Source organism: Miniopterus natalensis, chromosome 13 (assembly GCF_054644295.1).
Source record: "Miniopterus natalensis isolate mMinNat1 chromosome 13, mMinNat1.hap1, whole genome shotgun sequence".
In the NCBI taxonomy this organism is placed as follows: Eukaryota; Metazoa; Chordata; class Mammalia; order Chiroptera; family Miniopteridae; genus Miniopterus; species Miniopterus natalensis.
Window position 1 is genome coordinate 10,851,053 of NC_142093.1, and position 26,170 is coordinate 10,877,222.

General features: G+C 37.6%; 2 protein-coding genes and 1 pseudogene across 2 annotated transcripts in view; 1 reads left to right on the plus strand and 2 right to left on the minus strand.

Annotated features, from left to right (window-relative positions):
* The window catches only part of HADHA (hydroxyacyl-CoA dehydrogenase trifunctional multienzyme complex subunit alpha), a 29,530-nt gene extending 28,867 nt beyond the window's left edge, over positions 1 to 663 (minus strand). Inside the window, exon 1 of the mRNA XM_016209217.2 lies at positions 550 to 663. Coding sequence (XP_016064703.1) covers positions 550 to 619 — 70 coding nt within the window. The 5' untranslated portion in view covers positions 620 to 663. The remainder of the gene's footprint in view (positions 1 to 549) is intronic.
* A 256-nt stretch (positions 664 to 919) lies between these two features.
* HADHB (hydroxyacyl-CoA dehydrogenase trifunctional multienzyme complex subunit beta) overlaps positions 920 to 26,170 on the plus strand; it is a 28,832-nt gene continuing 3,581 nt past the window's right edge. The window contains exons 1-14 of the mRNA XM_016209229.2: positions 920 to 1,023; positions 8,376 to 8,450; positions 8,559 to 8,603; positions 11,431 to 11,530; positions 14,185 to 14,229; positions 16,926 to 17,025; positions 20,351 to 20,438; positions 21,452 to 21,639; positions 22,372 to 22,552; positions 23,343 to 23,464; positions 24,546 to 24,625; positions 24,706 to 24,753; positions 25,498 to 25,585; positions 25,927 to 26,001. Coding sequence (XP_016064715.1) covers positions 8,384 to 8,450; positions 8,559 to 8,603; positions 11,431 to 11,530; positions 14,185 to 14,229; positions 16,926 to 17,025; positions 20,351 to 20,438; positions 21,452 to 21,639; positions 22,372 to 22,552; positions 23,343 to 23,464; positions 24,546 to 24,625; positions 24,706 to 24,753; positions 25,498 to 25,585; positions 25,927 to 26,001 — 1,227 coding nt within the window. The 5' untranslated portion in view covers positions 920 to 1,023; positions 8,376 to 8,383. The remainder of the gene's footprint in view (positions 1,024 to 8,375; positions 8,451 to 8,558; positions 8,604 to 11,430; positions 11,531 to 14,184; positions 14,230 to 16,925; positions 17,026 to 20,350; positions 20,439 to 21,451; positions 21,640 to 22,371; positions 22,553 to 23,342; positions 23,465 to 24,545; positions 24,626 to 24,705; positions 24,754 to 25,497; positions 25,586 to 25,926; positions 26,002 to 26,170) is intronic.
* On the minus strand, positions 7,321 to 7,659 carry LOC107534217 (large ribosomal subunit protein P1 pseudogene; annotated as a pseudogene).

The window sequence follows — 26,170 nt, forward strand, 5'->3', positions numbered from 1 at the left end:
ACAAGTGAGCTCCATATGAAAATGTGGTAAAAAATGCTTCTGAGGGAAAGGAGCAGCCGGCGGCAGTCATTTGCAAGGCCTGTTAATTCCATCCAAAAAGCCTGTAAGGCAGCTCTTGGTATGGGCAAGTTGCCCTGCAGGCATAGAGATATGACAGACGGGGGTGTCCCGGTCCTGGAACCCCCGATCTAGTAGGGACAGGTTCAAAGCCATCATTAAAGAAAATAAGAGGGGCGTGAGCCCAGAAGTGCGACGGGGAGACCTGTGGAAAGGCCAGACCGGTGGACAGGACACAGGAACGGTGGGGGTAACGAAGCCTGAAATCGATGCAGGACTCAGAGTGGTGAGAGAGGAAGTGACAGGCCTTTCCCAAGGACACAGGAGGCCGGGTCGCAGGGCAGCATCTCCTCCACTCCACCCCCCTAATCCAGGGCTGGGGCCCCGGGCGGGGACAGGGAAGGGGCAGGGAGTGGGAGACCCGGGTCCGAGGCCGCCCCAGTCTCCACAGGTTATGCCCGGGGCTCCAGGGCATCTTCAGCCAGGCCTCACCTGGGCAGCGGAGTGTCCTGGAGGCATTCGTGAAGCGCCTGAGGCTGCCAATTGCCCGGGAGGCCACCATCTTGAGCAGAAGAGGACGAAAGTCGAAAGAGCTTCAAGTACAGGGGGCCAGGCAAAGACTTTTCTTCCCGCGGCTTGGCCCCGGGTAGGCGCCCGAAATATTGCCTTACTAAAACCCTGATGCTAAATTGCAGCTGGCCCCTTAACCTTTCCCTTCGCTTTCGGCTAACGGGCTAAAAGAACTCTTTCTCCGCTGGAAGGAAGGGGGCCCATAGGGCAGAGGGCACTATGCTGGGTTTTCCAGTCAGGCGCTCAGCGGGCAGCCGCGAGGCTAGCGAAGCCCGCCGAACCGCCCACGGACGTGAGGGGTCCTTTCCAGGCAGGACCCGCCCCTTGGTACGCTAGAGTTCTGTCACTTGGTTCGGAACCTGCTGGCAGCCGGACCTTTAGCGGACGCGACCAGAGGTGAGACGGAGGGTGCGCTCGGCTTTTCGTCTGGCCTTTTCCCCTCAGCGAAATCCCGCTTCTTTCCCACCTGCTGCGCGGGGGCCTGCGGGGGCCTCCCCTCCGGCGGCGGGGGAGTGGAGCTCAGCCAGCGGAAGGAAGCTCGCGGACTGGGTCTCGGGTGCAGAAGCAATGAGAGCAGTAACTGGACTGGCGGCCTGTCTGTAGCTCCCTGCAGCGGTGTCACTGGTGACTTTTAATTTATCACCGCGTGTGAACGAACTGTTCTCTGTGTGTGTGCGGGGGGGCTAAAAGCCCTGGGCTTCGTTGCAGTGTTTGTTATTGTTTCACCTGCTTTGCCTGTAGCCAGAAGGGGTCCACGGGTTTACCCCGATTCCTGCCACCAAGGGTGAGACTCGGTCCTTTGACCTTTCGGGACTTGAGTTTGGAAGGAGACATTCCTCAATCCTGTTCGGAGATTCAGTGCTTCAGAGGATTTTCTAACGCAGAAGGGAGGGACCTGGCCATTTATCTGGTTCTTCATACCCTTCACTTTATCGGTGAGGAAATCGAAGCCCATGAATCACAGCGAGTGATTTCGCCCGTGGTCGCAGGTGGTAGAAGCAGGACTAAAGCCTGTATCTACTAACGTCTAGTTAAGAGCTCTGCATTGCATAGTAGCTGTTTTTGTTCTGGAAAGATGGGCTTGAGTCCTCAAAATAGCTGATGAATTCCCAAAGCAAGTAACTTTGAGCGCCCTCTAGGCACTTTCATGGGATTTCATTTAATCCTCACAATCCCCAAATTATTATTTGCATTTTCTAGATGAAGATTGAAGTTTTCTGGTAGGTGGTAGAGCCAGGATTAAGACATAAATCTGAGTCTCACTGCTCATCACATTGAGAGGAAGCAGGAAGGACCAGGGGGAAATGGCAGGGAAGTTGAGACTGAAATGAGTGTGGAAAGAAAAGAGAGGTTTCTGTTTGAAGCTCAGGTCAAATAGTGGGTCCTCCATCACTGAGCACTTTAAGCAGAAACTGGGTGAACCAATGATCATTTAATTTTCAGAAAGGATTCTTGATGACCCCCATCCAAAGACCCTCCAACTCATAAGATTTTTGTAGCACTTATTATTTAGATCAAGGGTGGCAAACTTTCTGCAAAGAGCCAGACAGTAAATTGTTTAGGCTTTGCAAACCCACATAGATCTCGTCATATTTTTTGTTTTGCCCTGCAATTCTTTAAAAATGTAACAACTATTATTAGCTAGAGACCTGTGGGTTACTATTTGCAACAAAATAGTAAGGCAGAAATGTTATATTTCTCGCTATGGTGTACCTAGGGAAACTACACCACCCACTAGTACTAATAGCAAACACATGTATGCCCCTTACTATGTATCAGGTACTGTTCTAAATGCTTTATATATATTACTTTACTTATTCCTTACAACAACCCTATGAGGTAAGTGCTGGAATTGTCTACATCTTACAGATTCATTTTACAGGGGAATTATCTGTATCTTAATTCTAAAACAGAGGAAAGGTTAAGTAGCTTGCTTAAGGTCATACAACTAGGGTGGAGCCAGGATTTGGATTTAGACAGTCTGGCTTTAGAGTCTGTGCTCTTAAGCATTACATTGTGTCTTTTTTTTTTTTTTTTGTAACATATCTTTATTGATTTCAGAGAGAGGAAAGGAGGGGGAGAGAGAGATAGAAACATCAATGATGAAAGAGTCATTGATCAGCTGCCTAGCCGGCAACCCAGGCATGTGCCCTGACCAGGAATCAAACTCTGATCTCCTGGATCCTAGGTCGATGCTCAACCACTTAGCCACGCCCAGCAGGGCTGTGTCTTTTTTTAAAATATGTTTTTATTGATTTTAGAGAGGAAGGGAGAGGGAGAAACATTGATGTGAGAGAGAAACATCCATCTGCTGCCTCCTGCATACCCCTGCTGGGGACCAGCGGCAACTAGGGCATGTACCCTGACCCAGAATTGAACTGGTGACCTTTTGGTGCATGGAAGGGTGCTCAGCCAACTGAGGCACACCAGCCAGGGACATTGTGTCTTAATGATATTGTAATCATGAGCTGTTGGAGCCAATTCATCTTGTTTTCATTACTTGCCTAGCCCCTTCTTTCTTTCCCTTGTTACCAGATCCCTGCAACTTCATGCATCTTTCCATAGTTCCACATTCAGTAGAGCCTACTTTACTGTAGAGTTTCCATGCTTCCCAAATCCTTGGGTCAAAATTTCTATTTCCTAAAGCTTAGAGCAAATGACAGTAAGATTCAACCCTCCCATAGGATAGTTTGTTTTGTCCATCTTTTAAAATCTCACCTTATTTTTTATTAATTATTGATGGAATATATATTTTATGTAATTTTTTTCAGAAACTACAGAAAAGTCTAAAGAAAAATACACTTATAATTCCACCACTCAGAGATAACAATTATTAACATTTCGATATGTATTTTTTGAACATTTTATGCATTTGTGTATATAAATATTAGTATATACAGATTTTAAATAAAACTGAAATTATACTGTGTATAAAAAATAAAATACTCATTATAAAAAAATGTAGGAAGACAGAAGAATATAAAATGAAAGCTCCTCTTTATCCCTTCCATGTATAGACCCTTAGCATTTATAGACTTTCTTTTATCTCTGTCATATTGAGTCTTAGTGTACAAACTATTTTGCAGCTTGCTTTTTCATTTAATATATATTGACAGTATGTACATGTATATCATTATGTTTCATTTTTCTTTCCAAACTGCTGCGCAGTATTTCATATTATGTTTATACTATAATTTTTAAAATTTTATTTTTCAGTTACAGTTTACATTCAATATTATTTTGTATTAATTTCTGTAGGCTAGAGATCCATGTATGCTACACATACATCTTGACTATTTCTATAGGTTAAAGACCATAAGAGGAATTATTGGGCTCAGAAATTCACAATTCAAATTTTGATAAATAACTAAAAATTGCCTTCCAAAAAGGCCTTAGCAGTTTACACTTCTATCAACTATATATAGAAGTGCCTACATACATCCATTCTTACTAGAATTGTATATTAACCATATTTTAAATTTTTGCCAATCTGATAAGCCCAAAATAATGACTTGTTTTAATTAATTTTTTTATTGTTAGGTTGAACATTTACAATTTTGTTTATTTTGCATTTTAATTTCTTCTGTGAGTTGCTCATTTTTCCTTTTGGTCATATATCAGGAAAAGGAGTTTTTCACATGCAAATAAGAGCACATTCTACTCAAACTGACTTATTAAAGGTGATTTATTGACACAATGGGAGGATGGGTTTTCAGATATGACTCAATCGGGGCTTTAGTTTCTTTTTCTGAAATTCTTGGCTCTGTCCTCTTTTGGGATCAGCTCTATTCACAGGATAGCTTTTTTCATGTTTACTAACTGCTGTAGCTGGAAGCCTCAGAAGAAAAGATTTGTGTTCCAGAATTCTAGGCAGAAGACTTGAATGTCAGACTGACTACGAATCATTACCAGTGGGCAAGGAAATACATTCAGGGTTGTTTTAGATCTTGATCACCTGGACCAATGATCTTGGCAAAGAGAATGAAATTGTCCTGATTGGTTTAAACCCTGGAGTCATGCTGGATTCAGTCCCATGTAAACCACATGTGGCAACTATATAATGGGGTGAAATGGATATTGGGATGAAAATCACAGATTCCATTATAGAGTGTTTCTCCTATAATTTGTAAAAGTTCTTTATGGAATATGGGTATTAACCCTTTGTGTGTTTTACATGTTACAAATATTTTCTCTGAATCTGTGGCTCTTTTAACTTTTAGTGTCTTTTGCTTTGTAGATACTGTAAATGTGTATCTAATCAGATCCATTAGTTATTCTTTTCTATGATGACCTCTTGGTTCTATTCCATGTTGTTGGAAGCCTTTCCCCCATCTCAGATTATAAAGAATATTCTCTGATATCGTCTTCTAGTACTTTTATAGTTTAAAATAGATAGATAAATATTTACATTAATCCATCTGAAATTTATTTGTGCTTATGGTGTGAGTTATGGACCAAATGGTTAGCCATTCCCCCAACAAATCTATTGAATAATTCCTCTTTCTCTCATTTATTCGAAATGTTATCTTATTATACACTAAATTGTCATACACATGAGTATGCTTCTGAACTTGCTACATCCTGTTCTGTTGACTAGTTTCATTTATTCCTGTGCCAGAATTGAACTGCTGAATTACTGGTATTTTATAAAGTTTTAATATCTATTAGAGCAAAGTCCCCCTTCTTTATCATTATCAATATTTTCTTGACTATTTTCATGAATTTTACTTCATGATGAACTTTACTTAAGGATATTTGTATATCAGACTCTTGTGGCATCATATGTAGCTCCTGGAAACAGTGGTGCCTATCTCATGGGCCAATTTGTGTCTTGCTGGCCAGAGTCCCTTGAATATCCTTAGGCTGGTGAGCCTAAAGCTTGGATTCCTTCATCTCTTTCCAATTCACATATTTGGAAAAATGTGATTTTTTTTTCTTTTTTTAAATCCTTACCTGAGGATATTTTTTTCCATTGCTTTTTAGAGAGAGTGGAAGGGAGAGAGAGGGAGAGAAACACTGATGTGAGAGAGACACATTGATTGGCTGCCTTCCGACCAGGGCCAGGGATAGAGCCTGTAACAGAGGTACTACGTGCCCTTGGCCGAAATTGAATCCGAGAGCCTTCAGTCCGCAGGCTGATGTTCTAGCCACTGAGCCAAAGTGACTAGGGCTCTTTTTTGCAGCCACAGGGCATCCTCTTTTTAGTCAATAAAGACCTAAGAGAAGTTAAACAAGGCTTCTATGTTATCTATTGTATTTGTGTATAAATTCCTCCCAAATTTAGCAGCTTAAAACAATAAAAATTTATTTCATACAATTTTTGGGGGCAACTTAACTGCGTTGTTCTGACTTAGAGTTTCTCATGATGTTGTAGTCAGAAAGTTGGCCAGGGCTGTCATCATCTGAAAGCTTGCCTGTGCTAGAGGATCCACTTCCAAGCTCACCCACATGGCTGTTGGCAGGAGGCAGCAGCTCCTTACCACGTGAGCCTCTTCATAGGGCTGGCTCACGAGGAGACATGCCAGCTGGCTTTCCTCAGAGTGAATGATCTAAGAGAGAGACCAAGACCGAAACTGCAGCATTTCTTATAGCCTAATAATCTCAGAAGTGGCATATCATCACTTCTGACATAATTCTTTTGTTTACACAGATCAACTGGTATAGTGTGGGAGGTGGCTGTACAAGGGTTGAATTCTAAAATGTGGAGATTATTTTACTAAGGGCTATCTTAGAGGCTGGCTCCTACAACCTTCTTAGGCAAATCTTGCCATTTTATTCTTATCTTTTTTTTTTTTTTAGGTTAAAACATGTTTCAAAATTGAGAAATGTATGATGGCAAGTCTTTCTTACACCTGGTCCCCGAGTTACTCAGTTTCCTTCCTTCCAACCATCCTTTATTTTAACATCTTCTACTTCCGGGGATGTTTTATACAGATACAAAGAAATGTATATATTATTTTTCGTATTTTTGACATGAATGATAGCGGCTCTACACACTATTTTCCACCTTTTTTCACTTAATTCAGGTCAGAAATCACTCCCATATTGGCGCATAATCATTTCCTTTTCTTTTACAGCTGGATATTTCCTTGGGTGATTGCAGCATGGTTTGCTTAACTAATTCCCTATTAGGTGGTTGTTTTAATCTTTTGCTATTACAAACACTGGCAACATAGGTCATATCACATGCGTGTAAGTTACATCCATGAAGTAAATTCATGGAAGTGGAATTGCTGGATCAAAAGTTAGGTGCAGTTGTAGTTTTGACAGTTAATATCCAAATTGCCTTCCATTGACTTTGCACCAAATTGCACAGTATATGAGAAAGCCTGTTTGTGTATACTTGTACCACACAATATATATTAAACCTTTGAGTCTTTATCCATTTGATGATGATTATCAAATATTGTATCTGTCTGTGGTTTTAATTTGCATTTCTGTTATGAGGTTGGACATCTTTTCAAATATCTAAGAGCCATTTGTATTTCCATTTTTGTGAACAGTCTGTTCAGTATCCTTTGTCCATTTTTTTCTTAATGATTGTAGGAACTCATTTTTAGGAATTTAGGGAAGTGGTTAATTATTTTAAATATATAAATATATAAATATATAAATATATAAATATATATATATACTTTTTTTTTTTTTTTTTAACAGAGATCACTCTTTTAGTGAATATGTTACACAGAAGCTTTAGTCAAAAAGACCAAAGCCCATGTCATCATCAGACTCCTCAGATTGTTCTTTCTTTGCTTCCACTTTCTTCTCCTTAGCTGGGGCAGCAGTGGTGGAGGGGGCAGGACCTTCTGCTGGTGTAGCACTAGCTGCTGGGGCAAATCCACCAGCCCCTATATTGCAGATGAGGCTCCCAGTGTTGACATTGGCCAGAGCCTTTGCAAACAAGCCTGGCCAGAAAGGTTCAACATTTACACCAGCTGCTTTAATGAAGGCGTTGACCTTATCTTCCATCACTGTCACCTCATCATTGTACAGGATAAGGGCCGAGTAGATACAGGCGAGCTCCGAGGCCATGGTGTGGGCGAGTGGTGGGCAAGTGCTTCCAGGAGCGGTGCTAGTCGCCGGATGAAGCGAGGGCCTCACCCCAATGAGGCCTTAGCTTCCTCGGAAGAACCGAACACCTTACCGGCAGCTGGGGAAAGGGGCTTAAATATTTTTTAATGTGTAGGGTTTTTATATTTTATACATTTTATTATTATTTTGAGACCATGTCAAGCTTATATATATAAAAGTAGCAAGTACAGGACATGAACTTTTTTCCTAGTAGTTGAGAGTAAGTTGCTGACGTTATAGCACATTGTGTATGAATACTTTAGTGTGTATTATCTTAAAATACAAATATTCCACAAGGCATTCTATATATTCACAATACAAACTTCAAAATCAGGAAGTTAACATTGGTGGCTTCTGCCTCTTACCAGCTGTGGACCTTTGCACAAGTCACTCAGTCCCTGTAAGCCTTGGTTTTCTCATCTCACTTCTTACAGAGGGGTACTAATACTGTCCACGTCACAGGTCGTTATGAGGACTAGATGAGTTAGCACTTAGGATCGTGATTTGCACACTATGGAAGCGGTATCAATGTGGTTATAATAGAGGAAGGATAGCTGGTAACAGGTTAAGTTTTACAGCATTTTATGGCAGTCACCGGTGAGGCTGTCAGAGGCCATGGACTGCAGCATGAGCTACGCGTCCTTCAGATAACCCAGGATGTGTTCTGTCCTTTTCAGGTTTCAAAATGACTTCCATCTTGACGTCCACTTTTAAAAACCTCCCCAGTGCATCGATATGGGCCCTCAGAGTTTGTAAGTTTAATTTGTCTTTCTTTTTTAACATTAGATTTGGATTTATAAGCATCTTACATAGGCATTGAATTGTATTGCCTTTTGTAAACACTTTATTTTGTCTTCCAGCTGTAAGACCTCTGAGCTGTTCTTCCCAGCTACAAGCTGCCCCAGGTACAGTCATTTGTAAAATAAACATTTCTGATATAAATGTTAAATTCCAGATTTGTGAATTCTGAATAAAAACCAAAACGAATTTGCTAGATTTTCTCCTTTTATGAGCAACATGAATATCACTACTGCCTTTAAATTAAAATAATATAAGATCAATCAATAATGATATTACATGGTGTAGGGTTGGGCTCGAGGATGTTGAGAGGAGGCTGCTTTCTGGGATTTGGAGCCTGGAGGAGTTATGGAGGTTCCATGAACCTTGCTGGTTAGTTTCTTCACCCACTGGCTGTCAGTCCTGGAGATGATTAGCTAACACTCTTGAGACTGTTGTAGAGCCAAAAGTTAACATTTTAAATCTGCAGTTAGTGATAGGCTTCTCTATTAATGGATATCTTCTTGTCCCAAATACAAGAGGACCCATTCCTGAAATAAGGGTAACTGGGAAACCAGTTAATAAAAGAAGATTGGTCAATATGAAATGAAAAAGAAAATTTGTTGATTATACATGGTCATTTAGACCCTTGGTCAACCCAGTGAGTTAGACTTCTTCACCATTGAATACATACTTTTGCAGAACCTGCTGTAGGTGTGCATCTTCAGTGGCCAATGCTAAAAAATATCCTGACAAATTCATACCATTATTCTTCTTGCCAGGTCCTGTATTAACCTTTGACTTCTGATTTTGGTTTTATTATGGTATTTCTACCTGGATGATAACTTAATAGAAAAAGCACCTTACCAGAATTCAGAAGACCTCTAACTCTGTTTCAGTTCTATGACTTTCTGGGTAGTGTGGCCTTGAACAGATCACTTTACTTCCTTGTGCTTTAGTTTCTTTGTCTAAAAAAACAATAATTCTAGTTTTGTTAACCTGACCAAGTCTCACTCATTATTTTAGCAGATGTCTGATGTTCCTCAGCATGTTTTTAAGGTAGTGATTGCTTGTTCAAAATGTAAACAGCAAAAAAATCAAAATAGAATAGAACTAATGTTTCATTTAGTTTGAATCCAGTTACTAAAGTCCATTATCAGCTTTTGGACAGACTGGTAAACTGTAAGTCAAGTTATGGGGCAGCAAAAATCCTCCTTCTTCCTCATGGCATCCTTTCGACTAATTGGCATTTCTCTCTACGTTTCTTTGTTTAGATTCCTAACAGAAAGATTCTGACTGGCACTGCTTATCACTTATAGGTAGATGGCATGGGTTACTGGTTGACTACTCTGTGGATTGACTTTTAGTGGTCCATTATCCATTCTGAATCTAATCAACTTTGGCTATGGACTTAGGGACGTGGTGTTTATGGCTGTCCCTGGCAGGGACTATAAGCACAGCAGTGCCCTTTAGAGGGGACTGGATGGATGAGCAGGTACTTCAAAATATGTTTCTGATTTTCTTCTGTATTCTAACTGCAAATGTCTCATGGCTATCCCATCGACACCTCACTTTTCTTCAGAGCTTTAGTTTTGCATCCTTAGCTACCTGTCAAGTGGACACATCCACCTGAATGTCTCTCCATCACCTTAAAGGTAGCATGTTTAAGCATAAAGTCATTTTTCTTCCAAAACCAGTTCTTACTGTGTGTAGAGTAGCCAGGTTTTCTCAGTCTCTAAGATTTCTTTACAACCCTGTTTTCCTTTCTTTCTATATCTGGTTGTTCATCAAGATACCTTCCTTTATAAAATCTCTTGTATTGACCCCTACTTTCCATTCACATTGATACTGCTTTTATCCTGGCCTTTAGCACCCTGTGCTTGAGTTCACAGTCTCCTCACTCATTTTCCTGTTGCCTTTATCTCCCTTACGAACACATCTCCATTAAAAGAATCTTTATACCCCATTTTATCAGAACCCTTAGCTTTAACTACTGTTTCCTTCAAGTTGGTTGTAGATATTTATCATAAATAGTTCTCTGTGACATTAGTGGATATGGTAAAATGATTGTTAAAATTTTATTCCCAGTAATTTAGGATTTTTGTTTATCTCTGATAATGAAGGAGTGATGAAAGCAGATGAATTTCAACACAACAAAAAGAAAACAGTGAGATAGATTTAGAATAACACAGAAAGCTCTTCTATAATGTTAAGTCATAAAGTATGTATAATACACAATATGTACATATACATGCATTAAAAGACAAAAGTTTGAAAGTATATATATACACCACGTTAACAGTATTTACCTCAGGGAAGGAAATAATTTGTCAGAGGAGGGTATAAACAATTTTTACTCCCCATATTTCAGTATCGTTTACTTTTTTTACCACGAACAAATATTCATGTTTTATTTTTTTAATTAAAAAATTAGAGGAAGGTTACTATTTTGATGTTAGAAAATAATTAGACAAATCGAGCCAAACAGAATCAGGAAGCATTTAGGTTTTTGGAGAGTGACGATAGTCATCAACCAAATGGCCTTTATTTCTACATAGAAAAGCAAGAATATTAAGCTATGTAAAGTGAAACAACATCAGTTATTTTGACTTTTAATATTAAGAACAGGATTATGTGTCAAATTGGTTGCTGTCAGTGTTATAGATTGTGAAACATTTGATAAAAAGAAACAAGTTTATTAATGATATAAATACCCTCATCATTAGGTATAATCACTATATTTACCTTAAATATTATTTGGAAACTTACAACTTAGTTTTTTAGCCTACACACACGCACGCACACCCCCCTCCCCCCCCCCCCATACACGTATATAGGAGTGGTTTGGTGAATGGCGTTGAATGATGTAATTCTTCTTAGAATGTCTGTCTTTAAAAATGTAAAAAATCATCTTCATACATGTTAACGAATAGTTCTTTGAACTTTGTTTTAAAGCCGCCCAGACTACATCAAAGAAAACCTTGGCAAAACCCAATGTGAGAAATATCGTAGTGGTGGATGGTGTTCGCATCCCATTTTTGCTGTCAGGCACTTCGTGAGTATGAAATAATTGTGTGGTTCCCCACCCCCCAAGCTTTATTGAGGTATTGACGCATAAAAACTGTATCAATTTAGGTTGTGATTTTTTAAAAAGGTATATAGTGTGATGATTTAACATACATTGTGAGATGATTACCACAATCAAGTTAATTAACACATCCATCACCCCACTTTGTAAATGTAACCAGTAGGCAATAGTGTTGTTAGTGGGCTACTTAACACATGGATAACATTTTCAGAAATTAATACAAAATAATAAGTCAAGCCAGTGGTGAAATAATATGGCAAATTTGTTTTTCATCCTTTCTCATGAACAAGCCTAGTGTACTGTTAGATTGAACTAGCCTTATTTTGAAAACCTAGTGTGGGTTCAGATAGCTTGCTTCTAGCAGAGATATCCTTTCCTGTCTAAGATAAGTACATTGCTTCTGTGCCTCTTCAGAAATTTGAATACTGAGGATTTGAGCCCATGGACATTCTGAAGGGCCTTTAATTCACTGCTTTGGTCTCTTGGAAATGATCAGAATTGGAGTTGATGGGTTGGTCCAAACCCCGGCATAGCACAACCCCAAGAATATAGAACCAGAATGGTGCAAGACCAGCCCGAAAATTCCCCAGAACCAAACTGCTGTTCTCCTTAGACTTTTCTGTGCCCATGTGAAGCCCAGTCTGTCCAAAAGCTGATAATGGATTTTGGTAACTAGGTTTAAACTAAATGAAACCTGAGTTCTATTCTGTTTTGATTGTTTTGATGTTCATATTTTAAATAAACAGTCACTAACTTAAAACCATTCTGGGGAATGTTAGGCATCTGCTAAGAATAATGAGACCTATCTTTATGTAATAATATGGAAATATCTTGAAGATATATTAAGTGTAAAAGGCAAGATGCTGAGCAGTGTGTATAATACCATCATTTGATACCATCATTTGAGGAAGATGCACACGTTGTGTTTTGGGTATACATACATACACAAACAATAAACGTTCATTTTTAAACCAGTGATTTAGTACCTAGAGACTACTACTTTCTTTTTTTTAATCCTCACCCAAGGATATGTTTATTGATTTTAGAGAGAGAGGAAGGGAAAGAGCGAGAGAGAAACATTGATGTGAGAGAGAAACATCAATCAGTTGCCTCTTGTACACACCCTAACCGGTGATCGAACCCACAACCTAGGTATGTGCCCTGACCAGGAACTGAACCTGCAACCTTTTGGTGTACAGAGTGATGCTCCATCCAACCAATCCACCTGGCAAGTGCCCTAGAGAGTTTTTTATGGAAGTAATGCTACAAGAAAATGGTGGTGAAGTTTCATTCACCCTCTTTTCTCAGTATAGTAACCCATTGAACAGTGTTTTTATAATCTGCATCATAGCCTGAAGAAAAAAATAAATATCCGTGAGTTCAATCTGATATAAATAAATGATTGAATAAGTAAATAAGAGGAAAGGTCAAGTCTTCCTTATAGAAGGATTTCAATTAATAAATATAGAAGGAATGAAGAAAGGAAATAAATCTCCATTATAACACCATAGTAATAGTTGCTGCGATTAGGATCTATGAATGAATGCTAAAATTAGTGGATGAGAAATGTTAAGAAGAAACAAGGTAGGAGCATAGTCTCTACCTCTCTCCCCCCAAATATTTATTAATTACTGTTGATTTTAACATATGTTCACAAATTCTTTGTTACTTCTTTCACTAGTAAGTGAAGCTTAATTCTCCTCCCCTTGAGAGAGGGCCAGACTAGTGACTCACTTCGAATGGATTGGGTAAAGATAGGGAAAAATGTAGAGAAAACTGGTGAAGACCACTTTAGCCAAGTTAATATCACCATTTATAAGTCTGATTGATAGTATGTACACATCTGAAGCAATGAGAAGAGCACATTACCTCTGTGATATTCTTTCTCTAAATCCATAACCTCCAAGTGTCAACATCATGAAAGACACGGAAAGATTGAGAAACTTTCATAGATTGGAGGAGACTGAGGCATGACAACAAAATGCATGGATTAGATTCCGGAACAGAACAGTAAAAATGTGTTACTGGAAAAACTGGTGAGATCCAGATAAAGTTAGTAGATTAGTGAATGTATTGTGCCAGTGTTACTTTCTTAGTTTTGACAAGGGCTTTGTGGTTGTATAGGGTGGTAGCGTTAGAGGAAGAGTAGAGGGTATACAGGAACTCTGCTCTGTCTTCCCATTTCTTTTGCAAATCTCATATTACTTCAAAACAAGAAGTTTCTTAAAATGTCCTAATAGATCCTTCATGTCACTTTAGGCATCACAAAATAAATAAATAAATAATAAATAAATAATATCTTTTAAAAGAGGAGAACTCAAAAGATGGGATTTAAAGAATATTTAACACATGTCATGCTGAACAATAAGATATTGGGTAAACTTTTGTTAGCTTCTTAGCCGGCCAGTCTGAGCTAAGGCTTGCCAGATATTTAAGGATGAGAAATAGCAAAAGCCGCACTTTCTTCATTTGAAATAATGGGCTGCCTTAGATAATAAAGCTAAATGCATTTGCAGCAGCATATGTTAGAGGATCTCTTTAGGTATTTCAAATAAAATAAAGAAAAAAAATTAGTGAAACTCTCAGGCTTTGGGTTTAAATTATTTATTTTCTTTCCCCAGATATAAAGACCTAATGCCACATGACTTGGCTAGAGCAGCACTTTCGTAAGTAAATGCAGTTTCATTAAAGCACTTTTCTCCAGTTTTCACACTTGAAATAGTGTGTTCAATAGAATTTCCATATCTAGGATATATTAACGTTCTGTGGTAACAAAACACTTATTGGCTTTTACAAGATTCATTTATTCTTGATTTTGGCCATATGTGCTGCACAAATTCAAGCAGCTGGTGGATGTTGGGCATTATCTCATTCGTTTTCCATGGATGCTTTGCCTTTGTGTCTTCAGCCAGCCACAGGCCTTTTCCTGTTTGAAAAACCCTTCAATTGACCTTTCTACCCATCTGTTCTATTTCTTCTCTTTCTGCCAGACTTTAAGAATGAATGAAAGCAACAGATGCTTCTCTTTTCTTACTATTCCATTTACTCTTCTTAATCTCATAATCATTTCCATTCCCATGGCTCCACAGTAACTGTACTTTGGAAGCTTCTCTTAATAGTAATGACTTTGTGATCACTAAATGCACAAATCTTTTCTCAGGCATCAGTCTTTTTATATTCTGTAGCATTTGATGCTGCCACTTGAAATTGTCTTCCTTTGACTTCTTAGTATGTCTTTATGCTTTCCTTTCCATCTCCTGACAGATTCTTCTCTATTTAAAAAAAGTTACCTAGAATTTTTCCTCCTTTTCTTTTTTAATGTTGTTTTGCAAATTTCAGTCCTTAGAGTATTGCATGTCTCTGTATACATGATTTTTCTTAAAAATCTCATCTATTTAATCTTTTTATTTTTTATGTAGAGGACTCACAGATCTCTAAATTTGACCTGCTTTCTTTGACACCTCAAGCTTGGCATATCAAAAATAAAAATGACCTTTTCCTCAAAGCCAGCTTATTTTCCTTTCTGATTATGGTCCCAGGCTGGAGATTTGCAAGTTTTTCCTCAACTTTTTATCTTAAAAAATGTCAAATGTGCAATAAAATTGAAAGAATAATACACTGAGCATTTATATACCCTCCACCTAGATTTAATCATTGTTACCATTTTGCTATATTTGCTATATCTATATGGTTTGGAGCATTTGACAATAAAATGCCAACATCTTCATACTTCAGCCCTAATACGTCATTGTTTATCTCTGAAGAATAAGGACCTTCTCTGCTCTCCACCACACCATCACCATAGCTAAGACAATAACAGTGATCTCATGACTAATACCCAATTCATAGTCAAATCCCCCTCAATTGTTCCAACAAAGTCTTTTAATAGTTTTTTTTCAAACCAGGACCCAGTCAAGGTTCATATTACAAGTGGATATGTCTCTTTAAGTTTAGAAATTTTCTTTCTCCTCCCCTCCCCCATGAAAATGACTTTTTGAAAAATCCAGGCTAACTGTCCTATGATGCTCCTTACTCTGGATCTTTTCTCATGGTGATATTTAACCTTTCTCTATGAATTGCCTGTAAACTGGAAGTTAGACTGTGAGGCTTGATTATATTCAGGTTAAACATTTTTTGGTAAGAATACTTCATGGATAAAGCACACGGGTATCATACCATATCAAGAAGCACATGATGTGTAATGCTAAATCTAACCACACAGTCATGGTTGTGGTCACACAGCCAGATTTAAAAAATAAGGTAACATTTTTCTCTTTGCAATTAGTAAGTAATCTATAAAGTGATATCTTAGCCATGTGAATATCCTGTTCTCCAACAACCTTTCACCAAATGGTTTTAGCATTGATTGATAATTTTTGCCTGAATCAGTTATTACAAATTTGTGATTTTTCTAATTCTGTTATTCCTCCTACATTTATTGGCTGATATTTTTACATAAAGAACAGTTTCCCTTTTTTTATGGTAAAGACAGATTTTTATTTATTTCTTATGTTATAGCCAAGACTAGTCATTATTCTTTTTGAGGCTCAGATTACCTCACATTTTATTTGTAGGAGTTCCTTCAAGTTGGTTTCTGTGCCCCTTTTGATTTTCAGTATAATAGTATTTTTTTGAAGTATAATTTGCACATAATAAAATGCACAGATTTTAAGGGTATAGTTTGGTGAGTTTTGACAAATTTGTTTACCTCTGTTCCTATTTTTTATATGGTCCCATTATTCTTTAAGTACTTTCTTATTTTCAGCACAAATAGATCAATGAGGTTCACTTTATACTTTCGCTGCCTTAGACCTAGCCTCAGTCATTTATTAAAAAGTTCTGATTCCTTTAATGGGGAATGGCATTTAGAACCAAGTCTGAGTTCAGGGTGTGCTCTCTCATTCCTAGTCCTTCTAGTCTATCAGTGGGGAGAACTAGAAAAAGATTATATATATATATATATAAAATTTAAATCATATATTTACATTGATATTTCAAATTCAAATTTAACATACCTGGGATTTTACTTCTTTTTGATTTTACTTTTGACTGAAAACTTGGTTCTCACTAACATTACTATGTTTACTTATCTGTTTTATCCTATTCCAAATCATTTTTTATTCTTTCTGTATAATTTCTCATTCCCAACTGAGCATCACATGTTGACTTTTTAAAATCACTCTTTCATTCATTTCTTCTTTGATAAGATGCCAACCACATGCTTGTCAAATTAAGGAAAAGATACAATTTCTTCTCTTTTAAATTCAAGGTTAACCTTTTGAAAGAAGTGCAGTGTTTCAAATGATCTATTGCACTACCTTGATGTGTTAACTTTTTCGTTGCTTTGGACTTATACTCTCAGGGGTTTATTGCATCAGACCAATGTCCCAAAGGAAGTTGTTGATTATATCATCTTTGGCACAGTTATACAAGAAGTGAAAACAAGCAATGTGGCCAGAGAGGTGAGTAAAACAAACTATATTGCTTAAAGAGATTGATAGGACAATCAATTTGAATTTCAACTAACAGAGTTTACTCTTTAAAAGCTATTAAAATCCATTAAATAAAGTTATATTTGACTTACAATGATTTTATAACTTGAATAATGGATGTTTAATATTTAAAACAATCCTATAAATCAAATGATGTACACTATATTAGTATATATTTATGCTATACAAAAATCAAATCAGTTATTTGAGCTGTTTTGGGAAATGTTAATTTGTCTGTCTCTTTTGTTAGGGGAATAGAGATTATGGTAGAGTGTGGCTGATGTGATTTTTAGTAATGTTAGAGCATGGCTTCTAATTAACTTAAAATTTTAACATTTTGCAAAAAACTTACTTCATAACGTGGTTTTTGTTAGAGGTAGCCTTGCTTACTCATTTTTTTCCATTGACTAGATGACACGTAGGGCAGTTTTTTAAAAAACTTTCACAGGAGTTTACTTTTACCCCAGTTGGCATAAGTCCATGTAGTGTTTATTGGGTAACCAAGATAATGGAACTTATGTGACATGTCTAACTGGCATTTCATGGTGAATAGTCCAAACGCATCCTCTGAGCTCCCTAATTTGAAAGTGATTATTTGGATAAAACACATTTCAGTGTGCTAATGGTTTTATTTATTTCTAGGCTGTACCGGCTATATTATTGTGTTCAGTGTATATTGTGTTCAGTGTAGCCATAAGGGCAGTAGCTCCATCACGTCAGCCCAGAGAAGGAAAACAAGCAGGACTGAAGTATTTGTTCTGCTTCACCTTTTTACCTGTCAGTAAATGTTGTAACTGTCGAGGACCTATTGTTACTGCAGCCCACAAAAATCAACTGTATGTTATTAGGGAGTCAGGAAAGAAGTAAGGACAGGAAGAGATTTTTTCCCCCTCCTCTGATTTTTATGTTTTATCCTGGGCTGTCACATTTTTAAATGTATTGAATATGATAATTTTATTAGTACATCAAGCTATTCATAATACATTTTTAATTTTTTATATTCTGAAGAAACAAAGTGACTCCTATAAGAGCACTTAAAACATAAATATTAAAACTGTTTCAATTTTCTGTATATTTCTATTCTGTTTTAACTCTAAAGCCATAATTTTTTACCCTGAATTTTTTTTTCCTGGAAATTTTACATCCATACGCATCTCAGCTATTGATTGACGTGAAGTAGATTCCCTTTCTCTGCCCTATACTGACACCAGTTGCATTGCTTTCTAGATAAATTTTGCAGTGGCTGCAGGGGACAAATGAGTTGAAGAGATATGGAACCTAAAAGCTAGAGAATTTATTTAGGACTTGTTGTCTGTATTAACAAAATTAGTACAAAATCCTAAAAAGCTTCTGTGCTGAGTTCACATGGACCTGACTTTATTGAACCATATTTCCCTGCTCTCCAACTTAACTAAGAGGCACCTTTTCCCTATCTCCTTAGTGTACCATCTAGAGCTTCAGCTTGCCTTCAGAGCTGTTCATACTTTAAATAGAAGAAGCATGTGGACAAGGCTCATCAGCAACCACTTCTATTTAAAGCTCCTTCTGTCCTGAGAGTCAGCTGGGGCCAAGGGTATTACACATGCTAGGAAGGACCTTGTGAGCATTGGCTATTATGACCTGAGTGCCCTTTACACTTGCCCCACCGTGAGCTCTGCCCTGTCCACTGAAGAGTTGCCTCTCTCTTCGTTTTGGATTGGTTTAAATCAGGGGTGGGGAACCTTTTTTCTGCCAAAGGCCATTTGGATATTTATAACATCATTCACAGGCCATACAAAATTGTCAATTTAAATATTAGCTATGAAAAATCTCTTAGATTTCTTGAATTTCGAGTCTCGCCTGTAGTTGCCTTGGCAGGGCCAGACCAAATGATTTCGCGGACTGTATATGGCCCACGGGCCAGATATTCCCAACCCCTGGTTTACATGGAGAGGCTGATGTTGGCAGGGGGTAGTTTTCAGCAAAATAGGTTGGGCATTTAGTATTAGGCCTATCTAGAAAGACCAGAATAAGGTTATCTTGCATGTATACTACTGTAATATATTTATATTTATATAGGTTATGGTAAGTACTGTACAGATAGTGTAAATATAAAGGTAAAAATCACTTAAGTAACATTGAACCTCTTTAATCTAAACTTTGGGAACATGTTTATTTTACCAAATTATAGGAGAGCTTGGATTCTGGTGATAAATAGTTTCAGAAAAAGACCACTAAAAATGAATTCCCCTAAATAGAAACCAGAATTTCATAGAAAATAGTTGTGGTGGGGGTGGGGAGGAGTTGAGCGTGTTATTTTTACAGTGAAACTATAATGATAAAAATAACTATTTTATTGTTGCACCTATGCATTAATTCTTTATGTAAACAGAGGAATCAGGCATTGGGTTTATTGGCAGCCTAATGTCCCCAATAAATAGTATGATAAAATAATAGATGTGCTTATTTCATGTTTAACTTTACTGTGCCGCCATAATAGAGGCCATTTTTTTCAAGAATAACAGAGGGTCTCAGTTTTTCTCAAGTCCCCTCAAATTGCTTTTGAAGCACCTATTATGTCATCATCCTGGCCAGTTTCTCTTTTCCACTTATTAAAACCGGTCTAACCCTTATTTGTCAGAGGCTCACTTGTGGCTCAGGCAATTTTCCAAAGTTCCTTTAATTGACTTGAACTCCTGCATATTTGGCAAGTTTTTCTATTTGACTTTGCATTGGATCTAGAGTGCCGTCTGAAGTGTCAGTCAGTCAGTGAGAGAGACTGACTGACAGAATGGAAACGAGTGTCAAGTGGGCAAGGACATAAGTGAGAACTGTGTATGAGTGGTCAGTTCTTTAGGAACATCTTCATGTTTGATGACTTTTGCTTTTGCTACTAAGTTTTTTAACTGTAGGAACACTGTTCATAAGGACCCTACTCTATGATATATTTTATCATTTCATCAACTGCTTTTAACAGGTTTATTTTAAGTTTATTTGAAAATATAAATACATTGAAATCAAACTATATATTGATACCTTTGAAGGCTCTGAGCAAAGCATTGCTGAGCAGGTAGGCGAGAGGTTATAGGTTTGTATACCATACTAAAAACTAGCTACCAAGAGTTTTGCAGAGTGATTGTCAATTAATAGCTAGATGAAGAATGAGTAAAACATTTTTGTGATGGGCTTAATTTTGTCTTAAATATTACTATGTAGAACACTAAACTCAAAGCCTTTCCTGATTCACCACACAGAGAAGTAGTGATCAAAGCATCATTTACCTGTAACATGATTTCATTCACTGTGTTTTCTGAAGGCTGCCCTTGGAGCTGGCTTCTCTGACAAGACTCCTGCTCACACTGTCACCATGGCTTGCATCTCTGCCAATCAAGCCATGACAACAGGTATGTTTTTCTGAAAGCAGAAGGTACATGGTAATTCTCTTTTGTCTTTTATTTGATCATTTAAAAATACTCTTAACAGAAGTAAATAAGCACAGATCTCTGAATTTGTGTCTTTTTAAAAATAAGGTAACATTTAAAATTTTGTATTATCAACTGGAAGAGTATGTTTCTAGGAGGGTGCTTCTGAATTTGAGCCGTGAATAGTTTATAACCTGCAAAGTTCTAAAACTAGGTGATTCTACTATGATACTCTGCCACAGAGATTGTGGCCTTCTTCCCTCCACCATCACCAAAGTGAAAAATCACTGCTTTAGATAGTACAGCTCTTTCTTCTACTGGGCATTTTTTATAATTAGTTACAAATTCTCCTAACAAACTTGAGCAAAGTTATGGGACATTTTGTAGCATTAGTTCTTATTGTGAAAAGATAGAAAATCTGAAAGGTATAGTAATCATGTGTTCTATTAGTAACCTCAAGGCTAGGTTGGGCATCCTACCCCATGGGTGGCAGGGAATGAAGCCAGAGACAGTGATTGGAGCAATTCACCCTACCCAGCATGTGATCACTCCCAGTTCCAGCAACAAAATATTTGCCAGTGGCCCTGGCAAGTGGGAGGGCAGGATGCCTTGCCTCTCAAAAATCAGAATTTCTTTGGCTTATAGTATAATTTGAAACTCTTTTTGTAGTAAAAATATCTGTAAATAAAACTGGGAGCATATAAAATATGCTGAAAGTTCTGATTTTAGAATATGATTTGTTTGAGAGTTGGCCCAATGGATACTTTCAGATGTTTATGTGGCCTGAATGAAACTTGTTTTTCTTTACTGCATTAAATGTATTTTTAGTCATTTAAAAAATCATCTTAATCCCTCTGAAAAAAATAAAAACCTTAGTTATATATGTTGTAAATGCTGATGACTATCATACAACTTTTAAATCAAGAAACTTAAATTATCAATGGCCTATCAATTTCTGCAAAATATGTTCATGTGCATTGACCTGTGCCCTGTAGGTGTTGGCTTGATTGCTTCTGGCCAGTCTGATGTGATCGTGGCAGGTGGTGTAGAGTTAATGTCTGATGTGCCTATTCGTCATTCAAGGAAAATGAGGAAAATGATGCTTGAACTCAATAAGGCCAAGACTCTGGGTCAACGACTGTCTTTAATCTCTAAATTCAGATTGAATTTCCTAGCACCTGAGGTAAGACTTGTGAATTCTCCCATAAGAACTTGTTTTTCCAAAGCGTCCTACTGCAGAGATTTAGAATTAGGTGAGACAGCATGGGCTCAGTTATGCTCTAATAGTTACAGGGCACGATTAATTATTTGGTTAAGGTGGGAAAAAAAAGATAATGGTTGGAGCCTGACCAGGCATGGCTCAGCATTTGAGCATTGACCTAGGATCCAGGACATCTCATGCCCAGGTTGTGGGCTCGATCTCCAGCAGGGGGCGTGCAGGAGGCAGCCAATCAGTGACTCTCATCATTGATGCTTCTCTCTCTCTCTCTCCCCCTCTCCCTTCCTCTCTCTGAAATCAATAAAGACATATTAAAAAAAAAAAAAAAGATAGTGGTTGGAAATTTGAATTTGTAAGCCCTCTTTAAATATATCTTTATTGATTTCGGAGAGAGGAAAGGAGAGGGAGAAAGAGCTAGAAACATCAATGATGAGAGAGTCATTGATCGGCTGTAGCCCGCAACCTGGGCATGTACCCTGACCGGGAATCGAATCCTGATTGCCTGGATCCTAGGTCAACGCTTAACTGCTGAGCCACACCTGGCCGGGCTGTAAGCCCTCTTTAAACATGCCCTGTTACCATAGAACTTCCCTTGTCTTGGCCTTGATTGATAGTAGATTTTAACTTTCCCAAATAACCCTAGGTATGGTATAACATGTTAACAGTGTACCTGATTCTGTATGTCTACTTTCCCAGCTCCCTGCTGTGGCTGAGTTCTCTACTAGTGAGACCATGGGCCACTCTGCAGACCGACTGGCTGCTGCCTTTGCTGTTTCTCGGCTGGAACAGGATGAATATGCACTGCGTTCCCATAGCCTGGCCAAGAAGGCACAGGATGAAGGGCTCCTTTCTGATGTCGTACCCTTCAAAGTACCAGGTAAAACAGTGTGCTCTACTTTGTAAAGGGGACTGCCTCATGATACTTGTTAGGGTGGTCTGAATTGCTCCTAAACTCCGAAAATCTCAAATGACTTTTCAGTTAATATGTTGGTTCTGTTTCCAAAATAGTCAGCTTAATTTATGCTTAAGCATGGACTCAAGTTTCAATTTATGTCCTAACAAAAGGTAAACATTTTAAAGAGAAGTTTTTATAAGTCTCCTTTTGCATCTTCTTGACGTATTTTAGTTCTTATGTACATACCTATTTTTTAAATTCTTCATTCATATGATTTCTGTATAGAATAGCCAAATGTGAATGAATATCATAAGAAAATAGGGTGTCTCGCCCAACCGGTGTGGCTCAGCGGTTGAGCATTGACCTATGATCCAGGAGATCTTGGTTTGATTCCCGGTCAGGGCACATGCCTGGGTTGTGGTCTCAATCTCCAGTAGGGGCCTTGCAGGAGGCAGCTGATAATGACTCTCTCATCATTGATGTTTCTGTCTCCCTCTCCTTTCCTCTCTCTGAAATTAATAAAGATATTTAAAAAAAAAGAAAAGAAAATAGGCTGTCTCTTTTTTTGTTAAATTAATTTAGATTTTTTCCAAATGTCTGAAGAGTTTAGTTTAAAATTTGATAACATCTTGATAATTATAAAAGGCTTTCTTTTTAGCGAATAGATATGGTTTACATTTCATTTGTTCTTATAATTTTTGAAGCATATTTCTCTAGAGAAGATATATAATGCTTGTAGTTCCTTAGAGTTAAAAAGTTTATATTTTTGTAGGAAAAGATACAGTTACCAAAGATAATGGCATTCGTCCTTCCTCCCTGGAGCAGATGGCCAAACTAAAACCTGCATTCGTCAAACCCTATGGCACAGTGACGGCTGCCAATTCTTCTTTCCTGGTAACTGTGTTCTGTGTGTTTACCAGTGACCTTTATATTTGTGTACTCTCTCTCTTTTTTTTTTTTTTTTTTTTTTGGAGGTAGAGACAGAGATAGAGGTAGAGAGAGAAACATTGATTCTCTTGCCACATCTGAATCCCCTTGATTACTTCTGGAGTATGCAGGTTTATTGAAAACCAGAAACACAAATCATCAGAGGCAATACGTCATACATACGTGGGTTTCTGGAAATGTGTTAATGTACCACATTTATTGCAATTTTGCACAGTGGCGCATTGAACATATTATTAATGTAATGTCCATAAACCATATATTATGTATAGCAAACTATGTTTCCAGACTCTGTGGGCACCCTATTGGTGCTGCCTACATAATCTCTTCAGGGTTACTGAGTTATAAAAATATGGTAGAATGCTGTAGAAATTGTTTTTATTTTGCAAACTCTACAGAGTAGTTTCCTTTTCTCTGGAATTTTTTTTTTTTAGCTCTTTTGAAGTCATGGTAAAAGCCTTTTTTCAGTGACACCTCTTTGTGCCCCAACTTCTCAATTATCAATTGGGAAAAAGCATACAGGGTGTGTCCAAAGAGGAAGACCGTGGCTCTAATGTTCTCAGCCGCCTGCCTGTTCCTCTTCTCCCATTGGTTTGCTTGTTTTGGAAACTATTAGAAGCCACTGGGAGGAAGCAGCTGAGAAACAGTCCAGAAAATGTAAAAATAAATAAGTAAATCAGATTATTTTAATGCATAAAATTTCTCATATTCTATGCCAAAAGTAAAAACTTTTGGTTTAAGTTTATTATGAATACATATTTCTAAATATGTATATATTTATACCTATTTTCTTTGTCCATCTTGGTAATTATGGCACTTTTTGAACATCCTCCAAAAATGGGTCACTCTGTAGTGTGGGCGTTTGACTTGGGACTTAATGCTGAATAAAATGAACAGTTTTCGTTATATAGAATCGCCGTATAACTATAATTAGTTATAGATTCAGGAACAGGACAAAGAAGAAGACAGCTATAGAAACACTCCAGACAGGCTGAGGAATTTAACATTATTGTTCTGATTACCATTTTAGACTGATGGTGCGTCTGCAATGCTGATTATGGCAGAGGAAAAAGCTCTGGCCATGGGTTATAAGCCAAAGGCATATTTGAGGTAAAAAGTAAATGTTTAAATAAATTGCCTCTGTTTTTTTTATTTTATTACTTGAGATAACCTCTTTATTTTTTACCTAGGGATTTTGTGTATGTGTCTCAAGATCCAAAAGATCAACTTTTGCTTGGGTAGGTGGCAGTGTATATATATCCTTGGACTGTAATCAAAAGTATTTGATTACCAACATTTATTACACAGATTTTAAAGTGTGTTAAACCCTGAGTTCATAATTGGTTTGTGGTTGGATTTAAAAAACCCTAATAATAATCCTCTGTGTTGGTATATCATTTTATACTTGATCTTAACAAAAAGCCAAGAAGCAATGTTGGTATATCATTTTATAGTTTTGGATTCTTTTCCATTTATTCCTATAATTTTTACTTACAATTATATATCTAACTTTGTCTTCTTTTTTTCATCAACATATATTTTTTCATATTGCTACACACACTGCTACAGTCTTCAGAAGAGCCTTTTATAAAATCCTCCTTGTTTTAGACTACCTCCCCCTCCCTCACAAGGCTCTATAACTGGCTTCCATTATGTTCTTCAGACTAGCCATGCCCTTTCCTAGGCTTTGCCCTTTGAACTCTGTGTTCTAGCTCTTCACATTATTAGTTTGTCTTTCTCTTTCATTGTTTACTTATTTATAACCTATTTCCCTGACTCTAGAATATAAACTGCATAAAGGCAGAGGCCATGTCTACTCAGTGCACTATTGTATCCCCAACACTTAATTAATATTTGTACAGTAGAATCAGTGGATGAGTGGAGACATTCTAATACCTATGTCAAACTCAGTTTGGGGAATATGAAGGAACTCTTAGGTTAAAAGTTAAAGTTTTAACATACTACTTATTTTTTCTTTTCAGGCCAACATATGCTACTCCAAAGGTTCTAGAAAAGGCAGGATTAACATTGAATGATATTGATGCTTTTGAATTTCATGAAGCTTTCTCAGTAAGTCATTTTAAAGAACTGTAATGATAAAAAATTAGTCATTGTGGGAGAGACCATGGTGTGGTCTATAAAACAGAGGTGGAGCTTTATCTGTGAAGTACTGCCTTACACTGCTGGCGGGGTGAGGGGAGAGAACCCAGGGCCACATGTACAGTGTTGGAAAACAAATGTTTGAGACTATCTTAAAGGCCCTTCAAAAGTACCAAATTGTTTCTTAAGAAAATTTTCAGTGAAAACTGATTTAAAAATTTGCTCAGCTTTAAAGTTAGTAACTGATGCGTAAAAGAAAGCTTCGAGAGACAGTAACAACAAGCTCCTTACTGAATTGTTTTCCCTTCTAGGGTCAGATTTTGGCAAATTTTAAAGCCATGGATTCTGATTGGTTTGCACAAAACTACATGGGCAGAAAAACCAAGGTAAGTTTCTGATTGAAAATATGCTTGAATTTCCAGAGCACTTTAATACTTGAAGCTTAGTTACCTGCCAGTAAAAATATGAAGCGGAAAGCTGCTCCTGTGAAGAATTTTGTGTTTCATTAAATGGATGTTTCTTAGTTGCAAAATATTCCTCGAAATTCTTTAGAAA